The sequence below is a fragment of the Drosophila elegans genome, unplaced genomic scaffold (genome assembly GCF_018152505.1).
Source record: "Drosophila elegans isolate 14027-0461.03 unplaced genomic scaffold, ASM1815250v1 contig_397, whole genome shotgun sequence".
Taxonomy (NCBI): domain Eukaryota; kingdom Metazoa; phylum Arthropoda; class Insecta; order Diptera; family Drosophilidae; genus Drosophila; species Drosophila elegans.
Window position 1 is genome coordinate 2,158,415 of NW_024545782.1, and position 21,809 is coordinate 2,180,223.

Genomic DNA, 21,809 nt, shown 5'->3' on the forward strand with positions numbered 1-21,809 from the left:
AAATGTTAAATTCTTGCAATAGCTGCAAGGGTATATGAACTTCGGCTTGCCGAAGTTTGCTTTCTTTCTTGTTTTTATATTGACAAAGCATGAATTTTATTAATTTAGCGAGAAACACCGAAACCTTGGATACGAAAGCCAGTGTTGATTCAACAAAGTCGTCCATTTCGTCAAGTGTTCCTGATGAAAACTGGCCATTGAGGAGCAGACAGGAGAAGACACTGATATGGAAAGCCATCTTACGGATGGACTCCTGAAATTTCCGCATGCTGAATTTTGTATGGCTGACGAACAGTTGACCAAATTACAGTATATTTCTGGTGAGTTTTCAGCAATTCAGAGATTCAGACGTTACGGGAATACCCAGATTATTAATAATTTTTGTGTGCGTTAAACCGAAGACGCTTGCCGAAGCCACATGATCGTTTACACTGTCGGTTTCGGCAGCGAGCCGGCAGAATAATTCGCTGACTCGCGAGTTGTGCGCGTGGACACCACTTCTTTAAATGTGTATGTTAAAACTTATGTGTAATTAAATTCTCGTTAAATTTTAACTTTACTCAACAATTCTATTAAATGGCTGTTTCAGCTATTTATACTCCTTTTGTTTGAAACATTTTTTAAAATGTGTCAATTTTTTAAAAATGGCAAAAAAAACATGTTTACTTTAATGTTTTTTACAATAAATCATTCTTGTCGCTTACTTTAGGGTCAAAAATATATTTGTAATCAGAACTCCAAAAAATATGGATCCTAAAAAGTGAACGCGATCGAATATCTATTTGAAATGATCGCACAATTTAGTGAAGAGTCATTATATATCATCGACACACACAAGTTTTGACAAATGTGAAACTCCGATTCTTAAAGAGCACATCCACCATCGAATAACAGCTGATTTGAACATAAGCGGGGACCGTAATCATATAAGTGATTTAATAAATATCACAATTTAATAGCCGGACTCCAGACTAAATGCTGACTTTAAAAATAATGTCGTCAAAGTTGGTGGCATTTTGGATGTCCTGCTGTGCATTAAAGATTCCCGTAAACTCGCTCATTTTCATGATGTTTAATTAATTTTGTTTTGAATTGCGACAATTCAAAAGTAAACAAACCCAGATCAGCTGTCCGTCTCATTCACATGTCGGAGTAGCATTAACTTAATGCTAATGCACCAATGAAATAAGGCGCATTTAAAAAGCTTACTAATGCGGTAATTGAATCACGCTGTAAGATTTGTTCTCTAAGTTTTTTAATCGGTCAAAACATAATAGAAAATATTAAAAAATAATAATAAAAAAAAATTACTCAAAATTTAATCATTTATTTGAACGATATCTTTTCGCTTAGTATTTTGCTAAGAGTCGAAAAACTTTTGTTTTGCACCATTGCTAAAAACAAGATTATTAAGCGAATCAAGGCGAAACAAAAAAACTCAATTTCCAATTAAAAAAATATTGCTCCACGGTTAATTTACCTTTTCTCTTCCATTCCGGCTTGTCTTATCAGCCGCATAGGGCTTTTCGTTATTGCGATTTTAAGCGGCTGTCTAAAAAGTGTATAGGAGGACCATTGGCGGGTTCATTTAAATGCTTGGTGCCGGATGTTGCCCAACACTGGCAAGCTCGGCACAGAGTGGTGAAATTAGAGCGGTGAATGAGAGATCGAGATCGTAGTTAGCAGCTCCAACGCACGTGCTGCTCCTCTCAGTGTTATTGTTATTGTTATTGTGCTTTAATTCGAGGTACATAGTTGGTCTTAATTATTACCCTGTTGCGAACGGCTGTTCGTGATGGAAAATATGTTTACGCTGGCTTATCAGCAGATTGCCCAGCCTGGCAAAACAAGTTGTGACGGCAGTGCAACGATTGCTGCATGCGATTCCATTCGATCTGCTGTAACCTAATCCGATCGGCTGCTGTGGTATATGTACATAGGTGCCGCCAGTTGATAACCCCAGTGTAGGCACGGCCCACTGGCTGTCAACGGCTTCCCAAGATCACTCTCGATTCCGCGGGCACAGAGCTCGCACTGTATATACTCGATCCGCATTTCGTTTCTTACAGCCCAACGACATGGTCATTCTTCGCTACTATGATGTGCAGGCCCACAGCGAGGCCGAGGAGCTGGGTGTCCTGCGCCGGCTGCAGGAGGAGGACGACGGCGTGCTGTCTGTGCGCATGGAGCGTTGCTACCATTTGGAGTACAGCGGGCTGGCAGAGCACTCGCACTCTATGGCCTTGGAAGAGCTGCTAGTCTGGCTGGTGAAGCAGCCCTTGACGAGTGGCCAAGGTCTGTCCAGGCAGTCCGTTCTGCAGGCAGAGAGCCGAGGGCAGTTGCTTCTGGAGATCGGTCCGCGCTTTAACTTTTCCACGCCCTACTCCACCAACTGCGTTAACATATTCCACAATCTTGGGTACTCCGAGGTGCGTCGGGTGGAGACCTCGACCCGCTACCTTCTGACCTTTGGCAAGGACGTGGAGGAGCGAATGGCGGCCAGATTCTTTCCTCTGCTAGGCGACCGAATGACTCAATGCTTGTATACCGAGAAGAACACCCCCAGCGCGAGCTTCGATGAGCAGCTACCTGAACGGCGGGATAACTGGGAAGTCGTGCCCGTGCTGGAGGAGGGTCGGCCGGCGCTGGACCGGATCAACCAGACGCTGGGTCTGGCCTTCAACGAGTTCGACTTGAACTACTACCACGACTTGTTCGCCAAGGAGCTGGGCCGCAATCCCACAACAGTGGAGCTGTTCGACTGCGCCCAGAGCAACAGTGAGCACTCGCGCCACTGGTTTTTCCGTGGACGCATGGTCATCGATGGGGTGGAACAGCCCAAGTCACTGATTCGCATGATCATGGACACACAGGCCCACACGAACCCCAACAACACCATTAAGTTCAGCGACAACAGTAGCGCCATGGTGGGCTTTGAGCACAAGGCCGTAGTCCCGACCTCCGTGGTTGCTCCCGGGCCAGTGCGTCTGGAGAGCGTGCAGTCCGACCTGATTTTCACGGCGGAAACCCACAACATGCCCACGGCAGTGGCGCCCTTCAGCGGGGCCACCACGGGCACGGGCGGACGACTCCGTGACGTTCAAGGCGTGGGCAGAGGAGGAGTTCCAATCGCCGGCACAGCCGGTTACTGTGTTGGATGTCTTCACATTCCAGGTGAGTGAATCAAATTCCACTTTCGAAAGCCTTTCATTAACTTATTTCGCAAAGTGAAATCGACAGTTTAGTAAGCAGTATGGTTTTCCGGTTCAGTTGAACTGTTAATTTGTAAGCTATTTTTTTTTTCAAGTGTTAATGAAATACCAGTTTTTCAGGTGGAAGCGTCTGCATTCCTATTCCTATTTAAGTTTACCTTTTTATTTGGCAATAGGTAGGGCAAAAAAACTTAATAGTAATGCTAGAACCTGACCAAATTTAAAAAAAGTTGGCCAAATTCATGATTGCGTAGTTGCGAAAAACTTTTATTACCTCTACTTGAAATTTAAACTTTAACAAAGCTTTTAAAGTTATAAACTAAAAAAAATTGTAAATCCAACGTAAGAAAAATCACTTAATTATTAGTTTGATTAACAAAGTTAAAAACATTTGCATACATAATTTATATGACTTGAAAGAGGTACGATTTTTCCAACGTTTGTCAATCCATGACTTGTGTATTGCATCTATTTTTTTTATACCATTGCTGAGGGTTTCATAAAATTGGTCAGAAGTCTGTATCTTCCTTTTCCGAGCTCAGTTTAAACAGGAACGGAAGTAAACTTCTGCGGTCCGAAATTGATATACCCTTGAAGTTATTGCAAAAATGAAATATTCTTTAAGACATATAAATTTCGATTTATATGCGTTTATTTTTAAAAACAATTGAAGCTATGATGATTTTCCGCTCAATCATTCGATCGTTTCATTCGCAGCTATATGATATTCCGTTCCAATTTGAATAAAATTAAAAGGTAATTCTGAATTATTTCACCATTACTATGATGATATACTATATGATATAGTCGTCCGATTTTAACAAAGCTTAAATCGTAATTCGGAAATAATAAACCAAACAAAAAAAATTCAACAAACCATTTGTACTTTTCCATAATAATTGGGTGTTCTTGATTAAAATTCCTATACAAACTTATCTTTCATCAACTAATGCCCTCATTCCACGCAGTCCATCCGTTGGACGCGGTTAAAATTTTCAACAATGTGAAACCCCGGTTTCCACAGAGCACCTTTCATCTTCCGATAACAACTGATCTGAATCTTTGGAATATGACGTCAAAGCTGAAATCTCTGATTTTACACAATTTCTTCAATCCTTTGAAAAATTGATATATTTAATGGAATCAATTTGCAATCTCTTGCAATCTACAGTCCTCTATGTATTTTAATTTCGGCTTAGACAGTATTTATAGGTATATTTAAATGAATTTTGTATAGCATTATAGGCACGTTCACCTTCCAGCTTCCGATTACAGCTGATCTGAACAGCTGTGCTTCATGAAAACGTAAACAAAGATGGTTGACCTCTTGACTTTGTTTACGTTTTGAGAGCATTAATAGGAATCAACCCGGACTATACTAAAACCTATGGTAATTGAAAAAAAAAAACAAAAAGAAAACGAAAAAAGCATTTTTGAATTTTTTAGATTTACTGTTGTACTAAACAAAACGTATGCCCTCTCTCCATCCAAAAAATAAATATAGATACATAAATTAAATAATAACCTTAAGCAGTCTAGAAAAGTTTGTCCATATCCAACCGGCTATGTTTTTAAAGGCGAGTAAGTAAATAAATAAATTCGAGTAAACTCAAAGATCTCACAAAAATTTTTGATTAAAATTGCTCAGTCAGCTAAAAACTGTTTATGATTTAACTATTCGGTTCGATCGAAATAGACGCATTTGACGGCAATTCTCCTGTAATGTGAGCTTAAATAAATTGTTGATTTCTTTATGACAGGCGTTGTTATTTGATGAAACAAACAGATCAAGCTCTAGAGCGGAACTCAATTTATGCCGGGGCCCTACCCCTTAAATTTTTCAAGCCACGGGAAAATATACTCAATTTAATCTTTTATTTTTATTTCACACCATGCAGGTTACAAACAACCATACGAGCCCTCGGACTATAAATATCCCGAGACGTTTGCACCTCCGCTTCAGGTGCTCATAGAGGCAAGCAATGGCGCCTCGGACTACGGAAACAAGTTCGGCGAGCCGGTGATCTCCGGCTTCGCCCTCTCCTACGGACTCAACAGTGCAGCTGATGCGAGCCACCGGGATGAGTACATAAAACCGATCATGTTCAGCGGTGGGCTAGGCACCATGCCCGCATCAATGCGCGAAAAGCTGCCGCCGAGTCGTGGCCAGTTGCTGGCCAAGATCGGAGGCCCAGTGTACAGAATAGGAGTGGGTGGTGGTGCCGCAAGCTCCGTTGAGATACAGGGATCTGGAGACGCTGAGCTGGACTTCAACGCCGTGCAGCGGGGAGACCCTGAGATGGAGAACAAACTAAACCGCGTTGTTCGCGCCTGTCTGGAACTGGGCGACCAAAATCCTATACTTGCGATTCACGACCAGGGAGCTGGCGGAAATGGCAACGTTCTGAAAGAACTTGTGGAGCCTGGCTTCGCGGGAGCCGTTATCTTCTCCAAGGAGTTTCAACTGGGCGATCCCACAATCACGGCCTTGGAGCTGTGGGGTGCCGAGTACCAGGAAAACAACGCCATTCTCTGCAAGGCGGAGCATCGCGAACTGCTCGAGCAGATCTGCCGGCGTGAACGCTGCCCAATTAGCTTTGTAGGAGTTGTGACGGGGGATGGGCGAGTGACGCTCCTGGAGAAAGCTGCCCCCAAGGATATGGAACAGGCTCTGAACGCCTGTGATTCCAGCACTTCCTCACCGTTTGACTTGGAGCTAAAGTATGTCCTAGGCGATATGCCCAAAAGAAGATATGAGTTAAGCCGGGAGTCGCAGCCACTAAAGGAATTGAGTCTGCCGAAGGACTTGCTCCTGGACGACGCTTTGGAGAGAGTTCTCAGCTTGGTGTCAGTGGGTAGCAAGCGCTTCCTCACAAATAAGGTGGATCGCTGCGTTGGAGGGCTGATTGTGCAGCAACAGTGTGTGGGTCCGCTGCAGGCTCCGCTTTCGGACTACGCGTTGACCACCGTATCCCACTTTAGCACTGCCGGCATCGCCACCTCAATTGGAACCCAACCACTCAAGGGTCTGCTTGATCCCGCCGCAATGGCCAGGATGTGTGTGGCTGAGGCGCTTAGCAACCTTGTCTTCGTGAAGATAACCGAACTGGCGGACGTCAAGTGTTCGGGAAACTGGATGTGGGCTGCTAAGCTGCCCGGAGAGGGAGCAAAGATGTTCGACGCCTGCAAGGAGCTGTGCAAGATTCTCGAGGAGCTGCATATTGCCATCGACGGGGGTAAGGACTCCCTGTCCATGGCTGCCAAGGTGGGTTCCGAGACAATAAAGTCCCCTGGCACTCTGGTTATCTCAACCTACGCTCCCTGTCCGGATGTGCGACTAAGGGTTACACCTGATCTGAAGGGTCCCGGCGCGGGCACCAAGACGGCCTTGCTATGGATAAATCTGGAGAACAGCCTTCGTCTGGGCGGCTCGGCTTTGGCTCAGGCATACGCCCAACAGGGCAAGGAGTCGCCTAACCTGTTAAGAAGTGATCTGCTGAGCGCGGCGTTTGCGGTCACCCAATCGTTGCTGGGAGAAGGTCTACTTAGGGCTGGACACGATGTTAGCGACGGCGGATTGATCGTTTGTCTTGTGGAGATGGCGATCGGCGGGCTGAGTGGCCTTAGGGTGGACCTATCGGAGCCCTTGGCCAAACTACAGAACTACAGTGCAGCTGCCGAGGAACTCAATCGTCCCGAGCTTGCTCTTCTCTTCGCGGAGGAGTGTGGATGGGTTGTGGAAGTACTGGAGACGGATTTGGAGCGAGTCCGATCCACCTACAAAGATGCCGGAGTACCAAATTACTATTTGGGCGTTACCGACGGATTCGGACTCGATTCCCGAGTGGAAATCAAGCATGGTGTGTCGTTACTGCTAAACCATCCCCTTCGCTCGCTCTACCAGAAGTGGGAGCGCACCAGTTATGAACTGGAAAAGCTTCAGACTAACCCGGAGTGCGCCAAGGCGGAGTACAATAGCCTTGAGTATCGCAAAGCCCCGCGATACAAGGGTCCCTTGAATTTACAGGCCGAGCTAACCCTCAAGCGCTCAAACGCCCCAGTTCGCGTCGCCGTGCTCCGTGAGGAGGGCGTCAACAGTGAGCGTGAGATGATGGCCTGCTTGCTGAAAGCTAACTTCGAGGTGCACGATGTGACCATGTCGGATCTTTTGCAAGGTAAGCAATCAAACATATTCTGGGGATGATGTTGGGGTTTTGAAACTTTTCGTATATCAAATTAAATGTTTCATTTGAAATTTGTGTATAAAAAAACCAACTAACAACTAATATTCTATGATAAGTACAATGTTGTAGAAAAAATGATAAGGATTTTTTATATTTTTTTTTATAAAGCTAGGTTTAAAACTAAAAGCTAGCTAGTGACTGAGAGGGTGTCTGTGCAGATTGCGTGTTTACATGGGGCTTGTAGAGCAGTGGTCGCGCACATACTCGCGTTTCTTTGAGTGAGTAATTTGCACGGCGAAACTTGTCAGTGTGGGTGCGGTTTTATATTGTTCGTGTCGGCCTCTACCGCCGCGCTGCTGCTGCTCTGCCGAGTTGGTCTGAGCCTATACTCCGGAGATAGGCATTTGCCGACCACTGTTGTAGAGCGATCTTAACAGCTTCGTAAACGACTATTAATATGTTCGATTAAACTGAGGAATAGTGAGGTAAGAGACCAATTTTAGAAAAGTTTTTCTTTAAGGATTGAACAATTGTTTGAAGATAGTTGGAGAGGAGTTGGATCTGTTATAATTTTTTAATATTTTTTCCATTTTGTATTTTTAAGTTGGGTAATTGTGACTACTACTGCTCTTATTAAAGAGTTCTGAGTTGTTTTTTGACGGTTAATTAATTGGGTAAGCAGTACTCAATTTTTGAGATAAAGATGAATTTAAATAATTGAATAAGGGAGGAGGTATTAGTGTTGTATTTGTTAGATAACAGTTGGCTCTCAAGTCTTCTCCACCTTCTTAGCAATTAATACAAGTTTATCCTCACCGCAGTTATAGCAAATTAGATTGTTTTTATAGAATTTATGTAAGAGGCCGTTGTTTTTTTTATAGCGATTTTAAAACGCAAATCTTTCGTGGGCCACCCTGTAGAAGGAAAAAGAGAATTGTGGGCAATTATAATGTAGCAGGTTTCAAAATTTGGCCGGCTTTCACTTTTTTATGAAATAAATATTAGAATAAATATTTGTTTAAGTCACTTTTTGTAATGGTTTTCCGTGTTTCAGGTTGGTAGCGCGAAATCGGCGCATTCGACTTAGCATTAATTCCGACTCGACCTCTTTTTCGTGAAGTTGAGTGTAAAGATTCAAGTAATCGAAATATGCCTTCGTTTCAGGTACCACAAATCTGTCCCAATACCGCGGACTTATCTTCCCGGGTGGATTTAGCTATGCTGACACTTTGGGATCTGCCAAGGGCTGGGCAGCAAACATTCTCCACAATCCTCGACTGCTGCCTCAGTTTGATGCCTTTAAGCGCCGTCAAGATGTCTTTTCTTTAGGCATTTGCAATGGGTGCCAACTGATGACTCTCATTGGATTTGTTGGAAGTCCGGGCTGTGAAGTGGGTGTAGATCCTGAAGTAGCCTTGCTCCATAACAAATCGCAGCGATTCGAATGCCGTTGGTCCACGGTGAGGATTCCAGCCAATCGCTCTATAATGCTCGAAAGCTTGAAGGATCTGATTCTGGGCTGTTGGGTGGCTCACGGAGAAGGTCGTTTTGCATTCCGGGAGGAAAAGCTCTTAAACCAACTGGAGTCGGAAGAACTGGTCACATTGCAGTATGTTGACGATGCAGGCTTGCCAACGGAGCTCTATCCCCTCAATCCGAACGGCAGTCCTCGGGGAATAGCCGGTCTTTGCTCGGCGGATGGACGTCATCTAGCCCTAATGCCACATCCTGAGCGTTGTTTCGCCATGTATCAGTGGCCCTATGTGCCACCATCCTTCGAGGTTTCCCCAACGCAGGCGGAGAGTCCTTGGCAGATTATGTTTAGCAACGCCTACAATTGGTGTGTCGGTCAGACCAATTGAAGTCCAACGGGTATACGAAACACTTGAATACATTCAACATTTTGTTCAATTATTATTCTAACTGCAATTTACAATACAAAACATAATTTGTATACATACATCTAATAAACTTTTGTAACTTTTACTTTTGTATCTTAAACTTAACGTAACCTTTAATCAAAACTAATGTGAAATTTTTAACAAGCACTTAAGGTAGTTTTCTTTGGCTTTTGACGATGCCATATACTTGGAGTTCCAGTCGTGTATGTTTATTTGCATTACCTTGTAGCCCATCATTTCTAAATGTCTCATCTTCAAAGATTCCGGGCCTCGCAAAGCAGTTAAATCGTTCTCGCAAAATGAGTCAAATTTGAGCAGAAGTATTGCCACCCTAGAAATAATTACTGTGAGTAATATGCATCAATTAGGTTACTTGCGTATGGGTGCCGACTTCGTTATGCGGTCCAACATGGTCGCCTCCACGGGAGGTGCTGGGATGGGTTTCCTATTCCGATCGAAGTGTATCACGAAGTCTATTTGGTAGCCGTAAGGAGTGGTGTGATTGCAACGGAAATGATTATCATTCTGAAGAAGCTTCTGCAGCAGCTGCTTAACTTCTTTGGTGGGTCCACTTGTAAACAAGGAATCTGATACAGTTTGTTAATTCAGATTGTTAAAAAGAAATTAAAACAGTATATTTACTTTTGCTAAGCTGAGCCTCTATGTAGTTCTGCTGAAACCAGGGAACATTCGCCTCGGGAAAATCCAGGCACACAGTGCGATTTAGCTGCATAACTAGGTTAAGGACCCGTTCCGGATAGGTCGCCTTTGAGTAGCAGACCTGAATTTCATCCTCAATGCGCTGAATGAACTTCACGCAAAATATTTGATTTATCAGCTGCTCATGTATGGATTTGTAGAAGCACAACGCTAGACATGCTTGGACAATCGACAATCCACTCATCTGCTCAAAGTCTCTAAAATGCATTAAATTAAATATCTGCCTTTAGGCATAATTTTACCTACCTTATCAACACTCCAGATGCATGATCCAAAGCTTCTAGGGAGGCAGGTGTATAGCCTAAATTATAAGAACAAGTTAACACTTTCTCTACTGTGTCGCCGGTAATGTGACTATGCTGTTCGGAAATATAGTCGAACATGGACTCCAAAAGCTCGGGAACAAAGAAATGCGATGCGTTAAAGTTGTAGGCCATGTCTCGAACCACCCTGGAACTGAGATCTTTGCAGTGAAGACTTTTGTACTGCAACAGCGCTTGGTTGTACACCATCGTGTTTTTTAGAGCTGTGGAACGGAAAGAGAATATTTTCCATTAAACGACTTTTTTTGTATGTCTCAAATTAAAGATTTTTGGAAGTCACTATCAAAAATTTTTAAGAACATGTTTCAGAACCCTGGAACAATTTTTTCTTGCGTTGGTCAGGTCGTTACAAAAAAAGTGGTTTAGTTCAGAGCAAGTATAAAATTTGATGTCAAGCGTACACTATCATATGGACATTCCAATTATGGCCAAAATATCTTAAGCACGTGAAAATAAGACAAGGCTCATTATGACCTTGACTCATTTTGAGATAATTTTCAAAACAATTACATGAAACCAAAAACGAAGCGGTTTCGTTAAGTTATTTTAATATTGATAACTAATTCAGCTTTTTCTTTGCTTTTGGAAACTTTTCTTGCTGAAGCTAAATAAAAATGTGTGAATTTGTAAATTTTTCAAGCCAATCCAAAATCATCAGTTTGGAGTTATGAACGATTAGCCAATAAAAGCTTTTTTAAAAGCCAATCGGTTTGAAAGGGTAAGTTAGTTTGTTTAGATAATCCAGTCAAGCCATCTTAAAAAATCTGCTGCTGACTTAAAAGCTAACTTTTCTATAAACAAAAAAGGAAGCATACTTCGGCAAGCCGAGATTCATATACCCTTGCAGCTATTGCAAAAATTAAATCTTCTTGAAAACATTAAAAATACGATTTACTTGCGTATATTTCGAACAAAAATTGAAGCTATGATGATTTGCAGCTAAATTATTTTATATTTCTTATGGCATCTCCCTGATATCGTTACATAAGTTACATTTTTTTTTATATTTTTATTTTTCCCATGGGATCTTTATGTTATATTCGTCCGATTATTATGAAATTTAAACCTTAATTCTGAAATAATAAAGAACTAAAAAAAATTAATAACAGCAAACTTATAATTTTTTTTCATTTAATTTTCCTTTTGTACCTATGGTAGCTATATGCTGATCCAGCTCGTACCGACTTATATACTATGCCTGCTATAGAAAGACAACTTTTGGGAAAGTTTCATGCTTTAAAACTTTGAGACTAGTTTGCGTAGAAACGGGCGGACAGACGAAAACGGCTAGATCGACTCTCCTAGTTATGTTGATCAAGAATATATATACTTTATAGGGTCGGAAATGTGTCCTTTACTGTGTTGCAAACTTCTGACTGAAATTATAATTCCCTCTGCAAGGGTATAAAAATAAAAAACTATTCTATAAAATGGCATATAAATATATTAATTTAACTTCAAACACATAATGATTCTTTGCCAGCTGTAAGGTTAAGCTGTTAGAGCTCCCAGTTCTTAAGCTAGCATATATTTTTACAATGCACACTGGGCCAAGCAAGCCTAAGATTGGGCCAAAAGTCCTTTTTTTTTAATAATTAAAACAAGAATGGTGCCTGTTTTAGTATACATTAAGTTAATTTATGCCAACATTTCAAATAATTTCATTGGGCGATTTTTTTTGGCATATTTTTTTAAGATGCAAGTTCATGCAATACTAAATTACAAGTTAAAAAACCTAGTGAAACGCGATGAATACTTAGCTTATAGAAATGTTTTTGAAGTCATTAAAATTGATTAAATTAAATTATTAAATTATCGACAAAAACTTAAAAAAAATCATGAGCTTTTTCGCAACGGGACACTTTGCTTCAGAGTTACTTTCGGGTACCCTACATTTTTAAAGGTTAATAAATCTTAAACAACTAAATTTTTTTTTGTTGTTTAAATTTTTTTTTTGTTGTATCAATTTCTTAAATTAAATAAAACCGTTTCCTATTTTTTTTTAGAAATGAAATATGCAAAAATTATAAATATTTTTGCAACAATGCTATCCAATAATAATTACGTTTAGCCGAAGGTTGTTTACTTTCTACTTCTTTTACTTACTCTTGCGATGACTGAGTGTTCTCACAATCATGCTGAGGTCATTGGCACTCAGCGGATCCTTCTCGGCATTGGCTAAGTGCCGCTCCGCACAGTCGATGAGGATGCTGTCCATTGTAGACAGCTGCATGGCAGCAAGTGACGGAAGATGCTGCCGAAACCTCAATTCGCAGGCTATTTGCATTCCTCGACTGAGAAGAAAGCAATCCTGGATGGCAAACTGAGGAGCCATGGCAAGCATCTTGCTAAGCAGAATATTGGGGAACTTTTTCCAGGCTAACGGAGTCTGTCCGTAGGCCAGCACAAAGGCTGCCAGGCGCGCAAACTTCGGCGGCAGCCTGCCCGCTATGTCCTCCTCCACGGCCTTCATGCACATGCGACTCAACTTTCGTTCCAGTTCGAAATGACGGTAGGTTCCGCCCAGGTTGTTATTGAAGTTCATGTAGCGCTGGCAGTGTCTCAAAAACCGGAGATGCGTTTGCTCCTCCTGGCAGGACTCCAGCTCCCGTATAACACCCGACCAGTATGTATTGCATATTCCTAAGTCCGAGATCTTCAATGCACGAAGAACACTGAAAAAGTGTCCGCTCGCATTGGGGAGAAGCCATGCATCCTCGGAGTACAGTAGAGTCCGAAAAAGTTGTGCACATTTATCCCTTTGCAGTGGCGTTGCAAAAGGAACTGCGCAGGACAGGGCGTCAGCCGTGCTTTCTTCCTGCAGCAGCTTCTCCGTGGCTTCCTTGAGGGGCTCTCTCAGTGCAGCGGGCTCCTGATGGTGAAGAAAGGCGCGGCATATGCTCTTTAGATCCGCGGACTCCATCTGGTGGATGCAGGGTCGCAAGGCCAGCATTACCTCCCGAATCAATTGGGTGTGATGCTGTGACCACAATGGAATATTTAGCATGTGGAGCACCTTGAGTAGAGCCTTTGGGGTTTTGCTGCTGAGAACGCCACTTTGCAGCATTTCACTTATTCGCTCCTTAAAGCGCGAAAGCAGCTCATCGTCGACTAGAAAGTGCAGCTGGAAAAGGCACGTAGACAGAAGACGCACCTGTTCTTCGCTGTGGCATTGGCATATGTGTTTGTCCAGGTGTGGCACAAAGTTAATGCACACGAGTGGGGTAAAGAAGTCGCGTTCCAGGTTTATTCCTACCGAAAGGCGGGACAGAGCAGTCAAGGGAATGGCCTCACCATGAACTTGACCCTCGATCAGTTCAAGAGCCCTCATTAGCACAGCTTCCACGACTGGCTCGGAATTGGATATGTGCATTTTCCGCAGGTATAGGTAGCATCGACTGAGATCGTTGACCTCCAGTTGGCCTATATGAGGAACCAGCATCGGCAGCGCTTCCTTTAGCACGCGCTCAGTGAGGGCCTCTTTTTCCAGCTGGTCCATGCATTGATAGGATTGCCAGAGCAGGGAAATCACCTCCGCCACATGGGCACCCTGCAGGTTGTCGCTGCTTTTCAACAGTTCCAAAAGCTGGTCAGTCGTCTTTGCCTCCTTCAGCCTGTTGAGAAGGGCATCCTGATTCCGAAATGCAACGAATCTGTCCTGGAGATCTCCATTTATAAGGTGCACGCGTCTTCTTGCCGGCAGCCGATTCGCTGTTTGTATGGGTGGTTTTGCGCCAATGTTTATGTGCCTCCTGAGGAGCTGAAGCTGACGCACTTGTAAAAGATATTGCAGGTACTTCCATTGTGCCCGCGGGAGCTGGTTTAGATACATGGTGGTTTATATGTGGCTTATTCAGAAAACGTTAAATAATAACAAAATTGCGCCGTATAAACATGTGAAATGGTTTGCAATCAGCTGGTCTCAGTGTTGCCAGGTGGCCAAAATAAATGCAAACTAACAGTGTTTACACTAGAGTAAAATATATACTAAACTTAACTTTTTATGATTTCAAAATCTTAGAGTTTTAAGAAACGGATTTGGGTAAACGACAGATATTTCAGCAATTCAACAACCTCTAGTTGCACCGCTGAACGCCAAAGCTGTTTTTATTTTTTTCTATGTAATATTTGGTAATATTTTAACACCGCATTATGTACCTTGAAAACGAAATTGTTCATTTCTTACTACTTAAATTGTAAAATAAGTCAGTTATCCGGGTCAGCAATTTCAATAGGCACGATTTTTTGTTGAATTTGCAACAATTGGGTGATAACGTTCATGAAAATCCCCCTACATTTGTCTCTCATTGTGCATTTTTATGAAATATCATTAACATTTAAGAAGTTTAAAATTAACAAGTTTGTTATTGAAACTATTTAAATTGTTTTAAGAATTTTACTCAAAATTCCAGTTTTAACGGGAAGTAGTATTTTGGAAGCTTATCTGTTTAGATTTAGTTTTCGCTAAAAGGTACTATAGGTAGTCCCAAAATGTTTAACAGCCTGATTCCATTCCGAGGGTAGTCTACAACAGCTGGTTCTTGTATGCAAGGATGGCACAATTTTTGATTTCTTTTGAATATAAAAACTTTATTGCATAAAAATGGCTGAAAACAAGAGTGGAAATCGGAGTTTCGCTTTTTTCAAAAATCTCAACGGTTTTTCAGGGATGGACTGCGTAGGAATAGGGCTGAACCGCAGAAACATCGGCTAACTATCGCATAAATTAGTCGTCAAAGTCCGTAAAATTTTAACGGCGGACTGACTGGGAAGTTTTTGAACGGCACAACCTCATGGACCATCCCTTCAACGGATGGTGGAAGATGGATGGATCTCTGTGGAAATATGCTATAAGTGGTACATTTTTTACTTCTTGTAATGGTAAACAAAAACAAAATCAATTTCTCCATGTCTAAGGAACCACCACCGTTTTCTTCACCACCAGCTCAATATCAATACACTTAATAATTTAATTTAAAAATTCGATCTTTCTTTACGTTCCTGATGCGGTAAAGCCAAAAAACATCGATGTTCTCAACATTTTTAAAAACATCGATGTTTCTATCGATGTTTCTCCACCTCTAGTAAATATGTTTTGTTTTGTTATGCCTAACTAAATAATGGCACTAAACGAGCCTTCACAGCGGAACCAGGTGATCGTGCTCCAGGCCGGTTACTCTCGTCAAGAAGACGGAGACGAGTCCGCCATGAGAGCGAACTGCACCTGCACACTGGTCCGCTGCAGGGATGGCACCAACGTTATAGTGGACACAATGACGGCCTGGGATGGAGAGCACCTGCGTGCGCTGCTAGGCGAACATGGCCTGGGCGTCGGGGACATTCAGGTGGTGATATGCTCCCACGGACACTCGGACCACGTCGGGGGCAACTATCTGTTTCAGAAGGCACGGATGCATTTAGTCGGCGCGTGCGCTTCGCATCGTGATCTTTACATGGATCACTTTGGCAGTGGGAAACAGGACGAGGAACTGGTGCTGGACTCCCATGCCGAGGTGGTAGTGAGAAGGTCACCAGGACACACTCTCGGCTGCGTTTCCGTGATCGTGTCCAACTCCCAGTTGGGGGGACGGGTGGGTATCACCGGAGATCTCTTCGAGCGAGCCGAAGACATTGACGACGAGAGCATTTGGAAGGATGCTGGAAGCGAAAGTGAGACGCTGCAGCGTAAGGAGCGTAGTAAAATGGCACAAGTTTGCGACTTTATTGTCCCAGGACATGGTCCGATGTTTCAAGTTACACAATCGATGCGTTCTAAGCTGAAAGAAGACGCGGCTGGTGACTAGTCTAATAAATTTAAAATATATAAATAGTTGCATTTGCATGATTTATCAGCTTGTCACATATATTGATTTGTTCCGTCGAAAGTAAATGTTTTATCCAATTTTTGAGGAAGCGTCAGATATTAATATAAATGCCTTCCGATGTTCGAACTCCTTCGACCACCTTTTGATAAATCCAAACCCTCCCCTAGCTTTATTTACCATTGAAGTAATACTGTTAGAAACGTATGTTTTTGGTCCAGAAAGACAACCACCTTTAACTACCTTAAGTATACGTGGCGTACAGTGGATTGACCCGAGAAAAGGTCATTACTTGCATTTAGCGCTATTATAGTCCAATAGATTTGCAGCACACCATGTTTAAAGCAATTAATTCCTTTTGTAATTCTGAACTGCGCGAAATGTTACTGTGTTGCCGGCATAACTTTACGTCACATGCGTTTGTTAGGACACGCAACTTCGCCTAGACTAGAGACAGATCGTAGCGGTAAAAAAAATGTTGGTCAAGGTCCCTTGTATGGCGCCTAAAGTAATTCGGATAAGCTTAGAGACAGAGCTTTTAAAATTACTTGTTGCTAGAACATAACAAAGTTGACATGTGATTTCTAATCATATTTATCGTTAAGTCTAACTTCAATACAAGAAGCGAATGATTTACGAAATCAGTCTGCAGGGTCTTTATTAACCCATTTATAACAAATGACCTTAGCTTAAATAAATCGTATTTGAGCGTGGAAAGTGATACATAAAATATTTTATGCACTTGAAAAACCCAGCGATCAGCATTAAATAATATTTTGCGCGCGCTTGCATCACGGTCGATTGGTTAAACATTCTAAGCTTCAGTACATCCATCTTCTGAAAACACACAATAAGCACTTTGTTAGCAATCAACAGATTTCTCGACAAATTTGGATTTCCCCGTTTCACTCTTACCAGACAATTTTTTAGATTTGTAATTTCTTCCGACCGCTTATGTGCATAAATGAAATGTAAACAAATCAGATAGTAAGAACAAGAGAGAGAGAGAGAACTTTTTAAAGTCATTTTAGCAATTGAACTTACATATTTGGTCATCCTGGGTGTCGATGTCTTCCCTTTTGCTTCAAGATGTCAAGCAGTAAACATCTACCTTTGAAAATGCTCATAGGGCATTTCAATAACCAAAATAATATATTACAAGCCGCTGTTAATCATAACATTAATTATCAAAATAATAATAATAATATAATAAATAAGAATATTAATAGGAATAATGATTATAATAATGAAATAAATAATAATAATATTGAAACTAAAAAAACAAAAATTTATAATGAACAAAAAAATATTAAACTTAATAAATCTATTAACAATAATGATGAAATAATAAATATAATTAATAATTTAGAAATGAAATATAATTATGAACTAAATAATATAAAAAATGAATATAAAGAAGAACTTTATAATAATATAAATAATAATAAAAAGAAAACACAAAATAATAAAATAGATAAAAAAACAAAAGGAAAACGGGGTCGGTCCTCAGTAGACAAAAAAAATCCGCCGAAAAAGCTCGGCAATACGAGTTGATTGCCGATCTTCGTAAGGCAGGCTCGCTGGTTTTAGCTCCGAGTCGAAGAGACCAGTGTCTGGAGTGCCGAAAACTTGTGACAGGGTCAGAATATGAGGCCCATGTGGCAGCGTGTAACCGCAAGGACTTTCGGTTTTGCTGCCCATGTGGTCTCATGGTCATGACCCTAAATTCATTTTCCGGCCACCAGCGAGTCTGCCGAAACAAGAACATTGGACTAATGTCCGTCAAATTCCGTAAAATTTTAACGGCGGACTAACTGGGAATTTTTTGGAACGGCAAAACCTTATGGACCAACCCTTCAACGGATGGTGGATGGATCTCTGTGGAAATACGCTACTAGCTTCTGTTATCTCCGACATAACGACATAAACCGTTGCCTTGTAAGGGTAAAATAAAAATCGACGATATCGAAAATTGTTTATTTTCCGTACGAAAGTCTCTTAACATAAATTATGTCTTTCACAACTTAATCTACAATTTTTGTTATAATAGAGGTCATATACTAATTAAGAACAAAAATAAATATCGAGTTTAATAAACGTTTCATTAGTTTAGGTCTTATGGTTTGGTCTAGAAAGTAATGACACAATCCGAACCTTAATTTTTATGAACTGTAAGCTAAATGAATTCAGGTTTAGATATCAGTTTAAAAAATGTCAACTTTCGCGCCAATACAAAATTGTCCATTGGTACTTTTTTCCGAGAGAAGGGAAATTAGCTGATATGGGAAATTTGGTATTTTTGATTCCCACGAGTTGGCAGCCCAGTTGCATGAGTTTTGGTGAATTGCATTTAGCTAACATTTAGAAAACACAGCTGCGCAAATAGCAACAGAAGTCCCAACCACTGCTTGTGTCCATCCCACCATGGATTTCTCCGCGAACCAGACAGACAAGTTGGCCTCCAAGACAGCCAGCAGCAACTCGCTGGACAGCAGCTCCAAGTCCAGTTCGCTGGGCTCCAAGCACGGAGGCGGGGAGAACGGCGTTCTGCGTGACACGCCCTTTGGCTATCTGGAGGGCGAGGAGGACCAGGACCAGAAGAACGATGTGACCTACGTGTGCCCCTATCGCGGCCCCGTATTCGGGGCCCTGACCATCACAAACTACCGCCTCTACTTCCGTTCGCTGCCTCTGCGGGATCAGGAGCCGCCAGTGGTTGTCGACGTGCCCCTGGGCGTGATAGCGCGTGTCGAGAAGATCGGGGGTGCCACGTCGCGGGGCGAGAATTCGTACGGCATCGAGATCTTCTGCAAGGACATGCGGAACCTGCGATTCGCCCACAAGCAGCAGAACCACTCGCGCAGGACGGTGTTCGAGAAGCTGCAGGCAAATGCCTTTCCGCTCTCGTACAGTGGACGCCTCTTCGCCTTCGCCCATGCGGCGGCCAACTCGGTGAATGGAAGCAGCGGCTGGGACGGATGGGCTGTGTATGAGCCGCTGGCGGAACTGCGGCGCCTGGGCGTTCCCAATGACATGTGGCGGGCCACCAAGCTAAACGAATCCTACGCCATTTGCGACAGTTATCCGGCCGTGTGGGCTGTGCCTAAGGCGGCATCCGACGATTTCCTGAGACGCGTGGCGCAGTTTCGCTCCCGATGCCGCCTGCCGGTGCTGTCCTGGATGAACCCCCGGACCCAGGCGACTATCACGAGGTGCTCCCAGCCCCTGGTGGGCGTGAGTGGCAAGCGAAATGCAGACGATGAGGCCTACCTCAGCTTCATCATGGAGGCAAACGCACAGTCGGACAAGTTGACTATTATGGACGCACGGCCCAGCGCCAATGCGATTGCCAACAAGGCCAAGGGCGGCGGCTACGAGTCAGAGGACGCGTACAAGAACGTGGAAATAAACTTTCTCGATATCCACAACATCCATGTGATGCGGGAAAGCTTGCGCAAGGTGAAGGAGGCCTGTTTTCCCACCACCGACGACTCAAAGTGGCAGACAGCTATCGACAATACCCTATGGCTGAAGCACATCCGGTGCATTCTGGCCGGGGCGGTCAGAATTGTGGACAAGGTGGAAACCATGAGCACCTCCGTGGTCGTACACTGCTCAGACGGCTGGGATCGCACGGCCCAGCTGACAGCCCTATCCATGCTGCTGCTCGATCCCCACTACCGCACTGTACGTGGCTTTGAGGTGCTTATTGAAAAGGAGTGGCTCTCTTTTGGCCACAAGTTCCAGCAACGCGTCGGTCACGGCGACAACAAGCACTCGGATGCGGACAGATCGCCGGTGTTCCTGCAGTTCATCGACAGCGTGTGGCAGGTCAGCCAGCAGTTTAACAACGCGTTTGAGTTTAACGAGCACTTCCTGATCACAATCGTGGATCACTTGTATTCGTGCCGATTCGGCACTTTCCTCTGCAACACGGAAGCCGAGCGTGTGGCCGAAGGTGAGCACTAGTTCTTTTTGCATTTGCATAGAAACCCTTCACATATATTTTTTCCAGATCTGAAGCATAAGACAACATCCTTGTGGACGTATATCAACTCTTCGCTGGATCAGTTTCTGAATCCACTATTCCCCTCCTTTACGCACGGGGCCGAGCTGGTGCTGCGCCCCATCGCCAGCGTGCGGTGCGTCCGCCTGTGGAAGGGCCTGTACTGCCGCTGGAACCCCGGACTATGCGCTCCCCAGCACGGATGCCAGCGGACCAGAGAGCTGCTGTCCAAGCAGGACCAACTATTTAAACACGTCAATGAGCTGCGACTCAAGTCGAACAACCGAAGCAACAACATGCAGACAACAACGCGACTGGCCTCGCCTATGCATTAATAGTATTCCTTTTAATTTCCCTCTATATGTACGCATTAGCTTACTAAATGTTAACAATTCCAAATGCAAGAAATGCTTTTTTGAATACAAATGTCTTCTTATTAGACAAGTTGTTTCTAAAGTAACTAAATCCCCTGTTCTAAGTTTCTCTCAATTTTCTCACAACTACGAGTAAGAATCATTTTCTGTATAAATGCTATTTAAAATTATTCAAATTGTTTTACAGTTACACATCAAGTGAAATAGAAATCGAACAATAAGATTAGGTTTTTTCGGAAATGGGATATATTTTGGCCATGTAAAGCTTTTGTTCTAAGCAATGCCCGCAAACTAGTTTCGGTTTTAAAGATATCTGGATCATATTTGCGTATTTTTATTTTTTTGCAGGTAGGTACTAAATTAGATTGGATATAAGGCTTGCAATTTTGACAATCCCATTTTTGGAATTTTAAATAAATATAAAAAATTTCAAGAATATTTTAACAAAATTTCCAGTCAACCAATAATACAATTTCAAATTGTTGATCTTCCTTTGCTCCATTACTGGTTAAGCTAAACACCACATTTTGAGAGTGTGCACTGAAATTTTAAATTTTCTAATTTAATAAAATAAATAAAAAAAAGAAAGTATATTTCAAACTTGACACACACGTTCATCATAAAGCCGAGTACTCAGATCGACGTAATCTGTTCGTCAGTGAGAGGCAAATAGACGGTTGTAGGTTGGAGTTGGAAGAGCAGAGTACTTCTCGGATCAAAAAACTTTCACTTTCGTTGAGTGAGTTTCAGGCTCAGCTGATAACATTATAAAATTGTAATTCATAAATTTACATCGTTAAATATTGCAAATAAATATGCAATATTAGTAACATTTATATAATAGTTTTAAGTTTATTTTCTTTATTTAATATTAACGTCTGTTATATTCTTTTAATGTCAAATGCGTAACCTTTTCTAAAAAATTAGTTTAAACACGAAAGGAAGCAAACTTCGGCCAGTCGAAGTTCATATACCCTTGCAGCTAGTTCAAAAATTAAACATTCTTGAAAACTTTAAAATTATGATTTACTTGCGTATGTATATGCTTACAAAAATTGAAGCTATGATGATTTGCAGCTCAAATATTCTATAGTTCCTATGGCAGCTATATGATATCGTTTTCTGATTTTAATAAAATTAAAAGCGTAATTCTGAACTGTCAAATTATTAATAACTCAAAAATAATTAAAAAAAAAAATTAAAATTTGAAAAGTTACATTTTTTCAAAATACATTTTTGTTGTTCCTATGGAGGCTTTAAGTTTTAG

General features: G+C 42.2%; 4 protein-coding genes across 5 annotated transcripts; 3 read left to right on the forward strand and 1 right to left on the reverse strand.

Annotated features, from left to right (window-relative positions):
• Positions 1 to 1,641: 1,641 nt before the first annotated feature.
• Positions 1,642 to 9,382, forward strand: LOC108148156 (phosphoribosylformylglycinamidine synthase). Of its 2 annotated transcripts, XM_017275054.2 has the most exons (4): positions 1,642 to 1,747; positions 2,070 to 3,174; positions 5,111 to 7,387; positions 8,561 to 9,382. In XM_017275054.2, the coding sequence occupies exons 2-4, from the start codon at positions 2,079 to 2,081 to the stop codon at positions 9,256 to 9,258; spliced, it is 4,071 nt and encodes a 1,356-aa protein (XP_017130543.1). In that variant the 5' UTR covers positions 1,642 to 1,747; positions 2,070 to 2,078; the 3' UTR covers positions 9,259 to 9,382. The 2 variants fall into 2 exon arrangements, with proteins under 2 accessions (XP_017130543.1, XP_017130551.1); XM_017275062.2 differs by lacking the exon at positions 1,642 to 1,747 and having other exon boundaries at positions 1,979 to 3,174.
• On the reverse strand, positions 9,287 to 14,264 carry LOC108148170 (FAST kinase domain-containing protein 1, mitochondrial). Its single transcript, XM_017275073.2, has 5 exons — positions 12,447 to 14,264; positions 10,264 to 10,543; positions 9,940 to 10,214; positions 9,689 to 9,884; positions 9,287 to 9,628 (listed from the first exon to the last, which is right to left on the reverse strand). The coding sequence occupies exons 1-5, from the start codon at positions 14,170 to 14,172 to the stop codon at positions 9,421 to 9,423; spliced, it is 2,685 nt and encodes an 894-aa protein (XP_017130562.1). The 5' UTR covers positions 14,173 to 14,264; the 3' UTR covers positions 9,287 to 9,420.
• A 1,150-nt stretch (positions 14,265 to 15,414) lies between these two features.
• On the forward strand, positions 15,415 to 16,244 carry LOC108148400 (metallo-beta-lactamase domain-containing protein 1). The gene has a single exon (XM_017275436.2). The coding sequence runs from the start codon at positions 15,461 to 15,463 to the stop codon at positions 16,142 to 16,144; it is 684 nt and encodes a 227-aa protein (XP_017130925.1). The 5' UTR covers positions 15,415 to 15,460; the 3' UTR covers positions 16,145 to 16,244.
• Positions 16,245 to 18,460: 2,216 nt separating this feature from the next.
• Positions 18,461 to 20,763, forward strand: LOC108148256 (myotubularin-related protein 2). Its single transcript, XM_017275184.2, has 2 exons — positions 18,461 to 20,120; positions 20,178 to 20,763. The coding sequence occupies exons 1-2, from the start codon at positions 18,587 to 18,589 to the stop codon at positions 20,501 to 20,503; spliced, it is 1,860 nt and encodes a 619-aa protein (XP_017130673.1). The 5' UTR covers positions 18,461 to 18,586; the 3' UTR covers positions 20,504 to 20,763.
• The last annotated feature ends 1,046 nt before the right edge of the window (positions 20,764 to 21,809 follow it).